Source organism: Macaca thibetana, chromosome 4, assembly GCF_024542745.1.
Source record: "Macaca thibetana thibetana isolate TM-01 chromosome 4, ASM2454274v1, whole genome shotgun sequence".
In the NCBI taxonomy this organism is placed as follows: Eukaryota; Metazoa; Chordata; class Mammalia; order Primates; family Cercopithecidae; genus Macaca; species Macaca thibetana.
In genome coordinates, this window is record NC_065581.1 from 141,764,157 (window position 1) to 141,777,090 (window position 12,934).

The window sequence follows — 12,934 nt, forward strand, 5'->3', positions numbered from 1 at the left end:
ACAATTTAAGATGAGTTTGAGTAGGCACACAGAGCCTAACCACATCAGAGGCACTCCTCTCCAACTCATTATATGAGGCCAGCATCATCCTCATACCAAAACTTAGCAGAGACAGAACAACGAAAAAGAAAATTTCATGCTGATATTCTTGATAAACATTGATGCAAAAATCCTTAACAAAATCTTGCAAACCAAGTCCAGCAGCGTATCAAAAAGCTAACGATTAGATCACTATCAAGTAATCTTCATCCCTGTGATGCCAGGTTGGTTCAATTTGATTCATCAAATAAATGGACCTAAAGACAAAAAACACATGATTATCTCAATAATCATGAAGAAAAGGGTTCTGATAAAATTCAACATTCCTTTATGTTAAAAACTCTCAATAAACGAGGTATTGAAAGAACATACCTCAAAATATTAAGAGCCATCTATGATAAACCCACAGCCGACATCATACTATGGGGTAATAGCTGGAAGCATTTCCCTTGAAAACCAGCACAAGAAAAGGATGCCCTCTTTCACCACTCCTCTTCAACATAGTATTGGAAGTCCTGTCCAGGCAAGAGAAAGAAATAAAGGGCATACAAATAGGAATATAGAAAGTCAAACTATTCCTATTTGCACATGATGTGATTCTATATCTAAAAATCCCAATAGTCTTGGCCTGAAAGCTCCTTCAACTGATAAACAACTTCAGCACAATGTCAGGATACAAAGCAATGTACAAAAATCAGTACCATTCCCTTACACCAACAACAGCCAAGCTAACAGCCAAATCAGGAAGTCAATTCCATTCACAATTGCCACATACAGACAAAAACCACCTAGGAATACATCTAACCAGGGAGGTAAAAGATCTCTACAATGAGAATTACAAAACAAATGGAAAAACATCCCATGCTCATGGTTAAAAATAATCAATATCATTAAAATGGCCATACTGCCCAAGGCAATTTATAGATTCAATGCTATTTCTATCAAACTACCAATAACATTCTTCGCAGAACTAGAAAAATATTTTTAAATATATATAAAGCCAAAATAAGGGCCCAAATAGCCAAGACAATCCTAAGCAAAAAGGAAAAAGATGGAGGCATTACATTACTCAACTTCAAACTATACTACAGGGCTACAGTGAGCAAAATAGCATGGTACTCATACAAAAACAGTCACATAGAACAATGGAACAGAATATAGGGCCCAGAAATAAAGCCCCACACCTATGACCCTCTGATCTTTGACAAAACTGACAAAAACAAGCAACGGGAAAAGATGCCCCATTCAATAAATGATGCTGGGATAACTGGCTAGCCATATGCAGAAGATTGAAATTGGACAACTTCCATACACCTTACACAAAAATCAACTCAAGATGGATTAAAGACTTAAATGTAAAACCCAAAACTATAAAAACCCTGGAAGGCAACCTAGGCAATACCATTCTGAACATAGGAATGGGCAAAGATTTCATGACAAAGATACAAAAAGCAATAGCCACAAAGGTAAAAATTGATAGATGAGATCTAATTAAACTTAAGAGCTTCTGCACAGCAAAGGAAACTATCAACAGAGTGAAGAGACAACCTACAGAGTGGAAGAAAATTTTTGCAAACTGTGTATCTGACAAAGGTCTAATATCCAGCATCTATAAAGAACTTAAATTTATAAGAGGAAAACAAACAACTCCATTAAGAAGTGGGCAAAGAATATGAACACTTTTCAAAAGAAGATATATATGCAGCCAACAAACCCATGAAAAGAGCTCAATATCACTGATCTTTAGAGAAATGCAAATCAAAACTACAATGAGACACTATGTCACACCAGTCAGAACAGCTATGATTAAAAAGTCAAAAAATAACAGATGTCAGATCGCAAAGAAAAGGGAACACTTATACACTGTTGGTGGGAGTGTAAATTAGTTCAACCATTGTGGAAAGCAGTATGGTGATTCGTCAAAGAACTAAAAACCGAACTCGTTCAACCCAGCAATCCCATTACTGGGTCTATGCCCAGAGAAATAGAAATGATTGTACCATAAAGACACATGCATGCAAATGTTTTGCAGCATTATCACAATAGCAAAGACATGAAATCAGCCTACATGCTCACCAATGACAGATTAAATAAAGAAAATGTGGTACATATACACCATGGAATACTATGCAGCCATAAAAAGAACAAGATCTTATCTTTTGAGGAAACATGGATGGAGCTGCAGGCTATTATACTTAGCAAACTAATGCAGGAACAGAAAATGAAATACCGCATGTTCTCATTTACAAGTGGGAACTAAACTATGACAACTCATGAAGGCAAAGAAGGGAATGACAGACAATGGGTCCTACTTGAGGGTAGAGGGTGGCAGGAGGGAAAGGAGCAGGAAAAAAATAACTGTTGGGTAACGAAGCTTACTACTTGGTGATGAAATAATCTGTACAACAAACCCCCGTGAAATGAAATCTCCCTTGACTTGCCATTTCCAAGCCACCAGAACTGTAAGAAATAAATATTTGTGTTGATAGTTACCTAGTTTATAGTATTTTGTCAAAGCAGCCTGAGCAAATGAAGACACTTGCTGTGATTTGCTAACCTACTTCTCAACAGTGCTAACGGCATATAACAAATGTTCCTTCTTATTTTAATTCCTGTAAATTCACTTTCCCCCTACCTTATGAAGTTTGCATTTTCTTCTTCTTCTTCTTCTTATTCTTCTTATTATTATTATTTTAAGTTTGGGAGTACACGTGCAGGTGAGTTATATGTAAACTCATGTCACATGTCGCCTGATACTTTTAACAAAAGCCCTACATTGCCACCCACTCCATCCACTGTTCCATTAAGTGAATTTCTTTTTCTAGTGGTGGGACTAGAAATGGAACCAGTCCTTGTTTCCCAGATCTCCCTTTCCTGGCAGTAGACCTTCACTGCTATGGTCTGAATGTTTATGTCCCTCCAAAACACACACTGAAATCCTCACTCCTAAGGTGATGGCATTAGGAGTTGGGGCCATTGGGGAGTGATTAGGGCAGGAGGGTGGAGCCCATGAATGGAATTAGTGACTTATAAAAGTAGCCTGGGAGAGACTCCTCACCCCTTCCACTTAATGGAACAGTGAATGGAGTCGATGGGTAGGAAGGAGTGCTGGATAATGTTAAAAAATAAATAAATAAATAAAAATAAAAATAAATAAAAAAGAAAAACCATATATATATCTCAACCTCAGCAGACATATTAAGTGGCAAAAACATCCTCTCAAATTGCATTATGATGATCATATCCCAAAAACCTGGGAGAAAAGGTGGCAATTTAGGGCTTTCATTAAAAGTGTCAGGAGACTAGTTTACATTTTGTAAACACTAGAATTGGTAAAAAAAATTTTAAGTTAAATAATGAATTTATTACTTTTGAGCTTTATCTGCCCAAGTGTCTTTCCACTCGAATTTCTATGACGTTCTTATTTACATGCATGTATTTTGGAACACAAACAATATAGCAAGGGTCACTCTTACATGTGATTGGGAATTATGTTCTTAATGTAATTTGGGAATAACACATACAATGTCATCAGTAGTATATACTTCCTTTCTCTCATTTGTTCTACACATCTTGAAAGAGAGATATAGTGTAAGAGTACTACACTAAGGGTGAAATGCAAAATTCATAATTAATGCTCTTATGCAATGAGAATGCAATGTTTCATTTATACCATTCTAGAATGTAGGTGTCTTCCTTGAGCATCCTGAAAGAAATTGCATTGTCAGCATCCCATAGGAAAAATAAGGAATAACAATATGGAAGTGCACTTGGCAGTTTCTTCATCTGATCGATAAGGCATCATGCGGTTAAGTAACTTCTATCAGGATGCTTATGGCTTATTCTTCTTTGTATAACCTGACTCTGGAGCCAGTCTTTGGATCCATTATATAAGGAACCCCTCCTTTTACACTATAGGAAAGAGTCACATGGCCATTAAGTGAGATCCCTACTTCTTTTGAGGCTGATTCTGCCTGACAATCAAAAGTTTGTATGAGATCAAAATGAATAGAATTAAAAAGTAGGCCTGGAAAGTGCTTCACATATCCTAGCTGCTCTGCTCCAATTCTGAGATACCAACTTTCAAGAAGCATAGCGCATGTCAAATTGCTCAGTAATATTTACTTCTCATTTTTCCTGCCATATCAATAACTAGCTCTTGTCATCTTTAAAGTGCTTCTCAAACATTAAATAGTCTCAGATTACACACTCTGTTCTTTGCATTTATCTTGACCAGCTGTCAGAGAAGGCGATTTATTCCCTCTCAATTTTATTCCTCTTGGCTCTGTGAGGCTTTTGCAGTAAATTTGAATGGAAATTGAAAGGTACAACTTAATGTGTTTCATAACAAGGGCAACACATAATTTTCTTTAAGAAGGATGACCTTCAGATTACTTTCAAATTGCTTATAGCTTTGTGGTTGTATATTCAGAACATATTTTCATTACCTTTGAGTCATGATTAATTCTTAAGTGGAAATTTTGAGGGTGTGAAGATTTAAAAAAGGACAATGAAAAACATAACTTAGTATTAATTTATCATTTTCACCTATTTAATAGTTGTACCATAATTGGATTGGAAGGATCATTAAGTGAATAAAAATTTAGAATCCATATTATGTCAGTTGTTTAAAAAACATAAAATTCATTTTCAACTCAGAGCTTGCATTTCTGAATATATTTTCTCAATTTTTTGATCAAAGAAAGGAAAATGTGTGTGTGTGTGTGTGTGTGTATATATAAATATAAATTCATGTTCTGTTTTAAAGGTTTTGCCTTTTTAAAATGTGACCAGGATTCAACTAATTTGTATCAAATCTCAGTAAAATTACTCCTTGAGTTTCAGTATACAAAGCAGGTGTGTGTGATACTGTTTACAGAAATAGACTCTAATATACAACTCAATAAAGTGAATCTGAAGTGCAAAAGCAATTCTTGTGTTCTCTGCTTATTGCTAGTAGGAAGGCTTCCAGTGGTTAAAACACTGCAGATTACAACATATCAACTTTCAGGTGGGCCAGTCCTAAACACTCATAATTTGTTTACTTTGCTGCAAATCATTATTCCAAAGGTTTGATTCACTTGTAGCCCCACTTGGGTCTTCAATTGCATTTCAAAGCACTCCTATCATTCATCCATTTTCAGAACTACCATTAGGAGTGATGTGAATTTGGCACAATAATCAATGAGAAGATATTATATGACTCCTTTTACATTTTTCCTTCTTGAGCACCACCTCAAGTGCAGTTTGTAAAATCTGAGTTTTAGAGGTATTTTTTCATCTTGCTATCATTTTCACTAAATTGAGTTCATGAACCTTGAATATGTATTCCACAGTTTTTTTTCAGAAAAGAGATTTGTTGTTGCTATTGTTAATTCCTACCTAAAGTAATTTAAACATCTTAATTAAATTATTTTGCTCCTGATGTTCCTTATCAGCTTTTGAATTTTTTGAAAATATGGGGCTAAATTTATCATTGTTATCTAAAAAATAATTTAAAAACTAATTTTGTTTGGTTACTACTACCTATTAGTATGTACTCTTGAATGCATTTGATTTTCTTTCCTGATTAGTCATAGAATTTCATGTTATTTATCTCATTTTTGTAAAGAGAAGGATAATATTATTTTATGACTAAAGAAACCAGAAGAGTAAAGTACTTAATTTTGCTGGCAGTGTTATTTCTTTCTCCAATACTTAAAAATTATCTTATAAACTGGATTTATATTACAAGCATCCTGTGTACATATCTGTTTGAAAGGTTCACATATTATTTTTCTAATTTAACGAATTCAGTTATAGTGATAATGTTTGCACCGTAATGAAATAACTCTATTTGCTATAGATCATCTTTCTTAATTTTGCTAATAGGGAAAAACAGCTTCTACTTATATGGATAAATTATACTCTATGTTCCTCTTTGCCTGTATTACAAGAAATAAATCAATTGAATGGACAGGATGCCAAGGAAGTCAGAGAATTCTTTTTTGATTCCCTGAAAATATCTTAGCCTAATATATGTGCTTATTAAATGGAAACAAATGCCTGCATCTATTGAAGAGCTGGTGCTTCCACCTTTGTTTCTGAGGCTAATCCTGCCTTTCGGGCCATTTCTTAGAGTGACATTTGTAGTTGTATTAAGAGTCACAGTTGTGCTGATAGCAATGAAGGTGATGATGTAATAAATGAATATAGTGGTGATGATAATAATGATTATGATGTAGTTCAGTAGTTGTTGCATTGTCACTTATTAAATGACTACCATGTACCAGGAAATGTGTCAAACAGTTTGCGTGAGTTATTTCTCCACCATCATACACCTGCAAATTTAGTCTTACCAATCTCACTCATCAGATATAGATGCTTCTCACTCAGAGATGTAGTGTAGAGTGACCTTCTAGCCACGTGGGTAATGCAGAGAGAAGCCAGGAGTTAATTCCAATCTCTTATCTATAATGCCCAAAGCATAACTTTTTTGCTTGACTGTTTCCATGAAAAAGCTAGACATACCTGAAAGGAAGAGTTTTGATGGTAGAGCAAGAGACTGATAGAAAGAAGCACTTTAATTCCACCCTGACTTCAAAGAGCACAAAGGCTAAAATCTTCCAATTATTATTGGACACATTCTAAGAGAAACTACAGCAACTCTTTCCAGTTGGGTAAAATTTACTTTATGAAAAATGTTAAAGAAATTTGAAAATTTAGATTTTCTTATGTATCCATCACACAGAAATGTTGCAATTTTGAGATAAGTAGTAAAATTGAAAAAATGTAATCATGTATTTTATATTGAATCAAAGTTTTCTTTCTTGGCATGTAATTCTTAAATTATTATAGATAATGTGGTCTACATTTTAATCCCCCCAAAAATATGTTTTTTAACTGTGCTTTTGGCAAAAATATTTGGATTGGTAGAATTTTGTTTTCCCTTAAATATTCAATTACTTACTTCACATCTGTGTAATTTGGGATTTTAAGTGCTATGAACATCACTTTAATTTTCTGCTAGGTCTTCAATTGTTCTTAAATGTAACATGAAATAGTTGTTTCAGATGATCTCTAAGTTACTTCTAGATTTAACTTTCTGTGAGTCAAGAGTGGCCAAGATAATCAGACATGTCTTGTCTCCATCCAGGAGGCTTTCTAGCCATAAGGTAGTATCAATTTTATAGAAGAAGAATGAGCTACAACATTATTAGATGTATGTTCTGTATATAAAAATAGCATTAAAATAAAAGGTAAAGAGTCATCAAAAAAAAGCCACATAAATATTAAAGTGTTACTATCTTATGTATATGTGTACGTATGCAATTTTATAAACCACTAAAAGGAGGTTTACAGAAAAATGGAGGAAAAACCCACAAGAAAAGAAATACCAAGGAAAAATAAATATATAAATAGCTCATTCCTACTAATTGAATAGTTGCAAATAAAACCCAAATCTTCTCTTATGTCATTGCAAAAATTTTGAACATCACTAATAGTATTGTCAAGGATAAGGTAATACAACTACTGGCATACACTATTTTCAAAAGATACTAGCATTCAAATATGTGCATGTATTCTCAAAGCTATAAAAGCGATTATGTTATTTGTCCCTGGAATTCTATATTTAGGACTTTGTCCTTAAGAAATAAATAACAATATGTGCTGAGAAAATTTCTGCCCTGTCCCACAGAAGAAAGCTTTTTGATTAAATTATGCACAGCCATAAAATTACATGTCATGAAGCCACTTAAATGGTATTTTGAGAAATACATAATGGCAATAAAACACAGTTCTGATATATTGCCTAGTATAAAAGTAAAAGACAATGTGCTAATGACTTGTCAAAACCAGATAAATCATATTTATATATTATATGTATGTACAGAAATATAGGTGCAAAATATTAACAGTGGTTATTTCCGGGTGGTGAGATTAAAACTGTCTATCTACTTATCTATTTATTTTATTTTTATATTTTTTGAATTTTCTCTCATGAACATGTGGACTCTTAAAATCAGGAATATAAGAGTTACTGGATATAGTAAGATTTTCTAAGATCATTCTCTTAGATCTTCTGTGCCCCTACAAACAAACAAACAAACAAACACACAAACATGAATGACCTCATTAGATGACCTCACTAGATGGGTCAATTATGCAATTAAGTTAAAATATTCGAGGCCAGGCGCGATGGCTCAAGCCTGTAATCCCAGCACTTTGGGAGGCCAAGACGGGCGGATCACAAGGTCAGGAGATCAAGACCATCCTGGCTAACCCGGTGAAACCCCGTCTCTACTAAAAAATACAAAAACTAGCTGGGCGAGGTGGCGGCCTCCTGTAGTCCCAGCTACTCGGGAGGCTGAGGCAGGAGAATGGCGTAAACCTGGGAGGCGGAGCTTGCAGTGAGCTGAGATCCGGCCACTGCACTCCAGCCTGGGCGACAGAGTGAGACTCTGTCTCAAAAAAATAAAATAAAAGATATTCGGAAGAAGTTTTATCCAGTTGAACCGTTTTATCACTTGTGTTGATTCTCCCTCAGAGGACTTGGGAGATGAGAAATGCTGATTGTATGAGCACAGGAGTTTTAGGGTGAACAGGAAATGCTGAGGAGAAAATAATGCGCTAGTAGGCAGGAAGGCTTTGTCCTGCCACTAAGGAGTTGTGTCTGTTCTAGAAAGTGGTATGAACAGGTTCAACACTCATATAGTCAGTGCTTCTTTTCATCAATATTTAACGTGAATTTCTAAATTATATTTTCCTTTCTGAATGTTTGATTAGGAAATGCATCTACAACCACAACTGTGATAGACAGCAAAAATGGATCTGTGCCCAAATCCCCTGGAAAAGTACTGAAGAGGACAGTCACAGAAGACATAGTGACCACGTTCAGCTCTCCTGCAGCCTGGCTTCTGGTCATTGCCCTGATAATCACGTGGTCAGCAGTTGCCGTGGTTATGTTTGATTTAGTGGATTACAAAAACTTTTCAGGTAAGATCCATGAAATTTGGCTTTAAAATTAAAATTAATTCAAATGGAAAGAAACAGTGTCCCCTCCAGTTCTTGTTTGGTTTCTCTTTCATCTTAGTGTGAGAAAGAAAGCACCTCACAAATGTGCTTAAGGATCACTGAAATCTGTTTCATTCTTCCCCTTTTCCTCCTGTTCTCTTTCTGTGTCTGGGGTACTTAATGATTTCCAATGAAATTGATATCCTTATTTGTAAGAGCTGAACAAAGGCTGAATGTTGCAGTTCATAAAGATAATAGTTAAAAAGCTTGGGTGAAGATTTCATTTGGAACTGGTACTTTATCAAGCATTAATAAGGAATAATTTGTAGGTTTTACACTTGGCAATATAAAACCAAACCAATCAAAAAACTTTTGGACAAATGGAAAATATTTTAAAGCATTTTTAAGCCCTGCTGTCATCTGGTCCTAAGTGTACTTGCCAGACAAACTCTTTGCTTCTCCCAGCAAGCCATCCTATTTCGAGTTCCTGAAAATAAAAAGAGTTTTTCACAAAATTACATGTAATTGTTCATTTTTTGCTCAGTGATATTTTACATATTTTAAACTGTATTTATCTATTTTCACATATGACACCCTCTATTGACTGTGAGCTCCTTAAGGAAAGGAATCAGCCAAGTGCTCAGTAAATGTTAAATGACTATTGATGAGTTAATTTATTCTTATTACTTTTTTTACCATAAGCAGAAACATTTCATTAATCTTTTAATGTGTTCTCTCATATGTACTCTCCCCTCCCCTTTTTTCTTTCTCCAACAGGAGGAGAATGTGTAGGACCCAGACACTATATAAACTATTAATACTATAATACTATAAAAACTATATAAATACTATTAATTGTATTCTATATAGTCAGGGTTCTCCTATTTCTCATTATGGAATTTTACTCATTCAACAATTATTTATCAAATGTTTACTCTTTGTGTCAGGAAATGGCTATGCCAGAGATGTCAAGAAGAAATACAATATAAAATCATGAAAATATAGAACTCTTTTATTTGGGTTTATTGGCATAAAGGTGTGTTATAGTTTGGATATGTGTCCCCTCAAATCTCATGATGAATTATAATCCCCAGTGTTGGACATGGGCCTGGCAGGAGGTGACTGGATCATGGGGATGAATTTTTTAGTGAATGGTTTGGTGCTGTCCCCTTGGTGCTGTCCTCACAATAGTGAGTTCTCATGAGATCTGGTTATTTAAGTGTGTGGCACCTTCCCCTTCCACTCTCTGCTTCTTGCTTCTTCTCTGACCATATGACATGCCTGCTCCTCCCTCTTCTCCTTCTACTATTATTGCAAGCTTCCTGAAGTCCTCCCAGAATCCAAGACACCAACATCATTCTTCCTGTACAGCCTGCATAACTGTGAGCCAATTAAACCTCTTTTGTTTATAAATTACCCAGTCTTAAGTATTTCTTTATAGCAATGCAAGAACAGCTTAATACAGAAAATTGGCAACAGTAGTGGGGTATTGCTATAAAGATACCAGAAAATGTGGAGAAACTTTGGAACTGGGTAATGGGCAGAGGTTCAAAGAGTTTGGATTGCTCAGAAGATAGGAAGAGGAAGGAAAGATTGAAACTTCTTAGTGACTGGTTAAATGGTTGAGATAAAAATGCTGATAGTGATATGAACAATGAAGTACACGCTGACGAGGTCTCAGATGAAAATAAGGAATGTACTGGAGACTGGATCAAAGGTGATGCATGTTATGCCTTAGCAAAGATCTTGGCTGCATTCTGTTCATGCCCTAGGGATCTGTAGAAGTATGGACCTGAGAGTAATGACCTAGTGTATCTGCTGGAAGAAATATCTAAGCAGCAAAACATTTAAGATGTAGTCTGGCTGCCTCTAACTAAAAACCTATTCAAAGATGTGAGAACAAAAAAAAATGACTTAAAGTGGAACTTATCTTTAAAGGGGATGTAGACTATAAAAATTTGGAAAATTTGCAGCCTAGTCATGTGACAAAGAAAGAAACAGTGTTTTTTGAGAGGAATTCAAGCAGGCTGTGGAGAAACCACTTGCTAGAGAAATGTGCGTAACTAAAAAGAAGCCACGTGCTGATAGCCAAGAAGATGGGAAAAGGGCCTTGAAAGCATTTCAGAGACCTTTGCAGCAGGCTTTCCCACCATAGGCCCAGAGGTCTAGGAGGTAAGAAGGGTTTCCTGGGTCAGGCTTAGGGCCCCACTACCCTGGCCAGCCTCAGAAGAGTGCTGCCTATATACTGGATGCTCTGGGTCCAGCTGTGGCTTAAAAGGCCACAGGTGCAGATCAGGCTCCCGCTCCAGAGGGCACAAGCCATAAGCCTTTGTGGCTTTCATGTGATGTTAAGCCTGCAACCATGCAGAGTGCAAGAGTTAAAGAGGCTTGGCAGCCTCCATCTAGATTTCAGAGAATGTATGGGAAAGCCTGGGTGCCCAGGCAGACGCTTGTTGCAGTGTCAGAGCTGGAACAGAGAACCTCTACTAGGACAGTGCAGAAGGGAAATGTGTGTTTGGAGGATCCAACCACACAGATTCCTCATTGGGGCATTCCTCTTGCACTCTGCATGTCTGCAGGCTTAACGTAAATAGGCAATATATAGTTTATTGTGTAATAGAGGCTCTTAAAATATACACGGTTGAAATGTCTATAATGTAAAGTATGACCTAGAGTTTTAAGTAAAAGACACTTGGTTACCTTACTCTACAAAATTTCATTTCCCTTGAGCTTGCATTGACTGAAGTATTTCCCTATCAGATGAAATGCTAGTAACATAGGCATTGCCCATAGAATTTAATTTCAGCGCTCCAATGGAAGCTCTACTGTGAACTATAAATATGCCTTATATTTAAGTAATCTAATCTAAAAATCTAATTATAGGTAGTTGTGCATTTTATAAAATAAGAACAAATTCGTTTCAATGATAATTTCTGTAGTACATTTGTACATTGCTAACTTTACAAATATTTGATTTATATGCAATTCTTGAAATATGTGTATTATAAAAATGAAAGAACTATATAAATTATGGTTTCAACAACAGCTTCAAAATGTAAATTATACTATCATATTTAATGTTAATTTTGATAGACACAATTCAAACTTTTGCTAGGGATTAGTATTATCATGATGAATCTTTTATACTATCTGATAATCTTTTAAATATGTAATTGTTAGTATTTACAAAACAAGGCTAGTGGGAAAAGAAATAAGCTGGAAATGATCTTGAAGGTCAGAAAGTCAGGGCAGCTGTCAGTTACTCTCTGGAAGTTTAGAAAAGTAGGTAAATGCTGTGAAACCATGAAAAGGTTGTTCAGAGAAAAGTGAAAATCTGTTTTCATAAGCACATACTGTACTGGATTGAGAAGAACAATTCTCTTCTGGGCAACATTTACAAATCCCTATTTTCCGAATTCTGTCTGATTTATGCATATATTTGCTACTAGTGGGGGACATGCAGAATTGGCTTTTATTTGTGCATCATTTAGATGATTTGGGTTCATTGTTCAGCTCTATGAACCCACAAACTAACATGTCTAGGAACTTACATTTTCTTACCCCTGAAATAGGGATAACATCTTGCTTTGTATTCTGCAAAATTTTTGACTTTGATTCTTTTTATCAAATGAGACAAATTTTAGGGCACCAAATAAACAGACTGGGAAAGATATTTCACCTACACCACATTTCTTACTTAGTATAACATCCAAATAATATTCAAACAATACTATGTATATCTGTCAATGTTTGACACAATAGCTGAAAGCTACCCTGAATTACATAGAATAAGGGTTTATTATACCGTTTATAAATCATGGTAGCTGATTAATCTATGTAAGGCTGTTGCAATGCATCTGGTGTTGAGTGGAAAGTAGTCACGGTGGAAACTGGGAAGGGA

At 35.4% G+C, this 12,934-nt stretch overlaps 1 protein-coding gene across 23 annotated transcripts in view; it reads left to right on the forward strand.

Moving 5' to 3' along the window:
* The window catches only part of TRDN (triadin), a 407,680-nt gene that overhangs the window by 53,838 nt on the left and 340,908 nt on the right, over window positions 1-12,934 (forward strand). For all 23 annotated transcript variants that reach the window (XR_007725165.1, XR_007725166.1, XR_007725167.1 and 20 more), the window contains exon 2: window positions 8,806-9,015. Coding sequence is in view for 20 of the 23 variants with exons in the window: in XM_050788685.1 (XP_050644642.1) it covers window positions 8,806-9,015 (210 nt within the window). In the remaining 3 variants the exon portion in view is untranslated. The remainder of the gene's footprint in view (window positions 1-8,805; window positions 9,016-12,934) is intronic.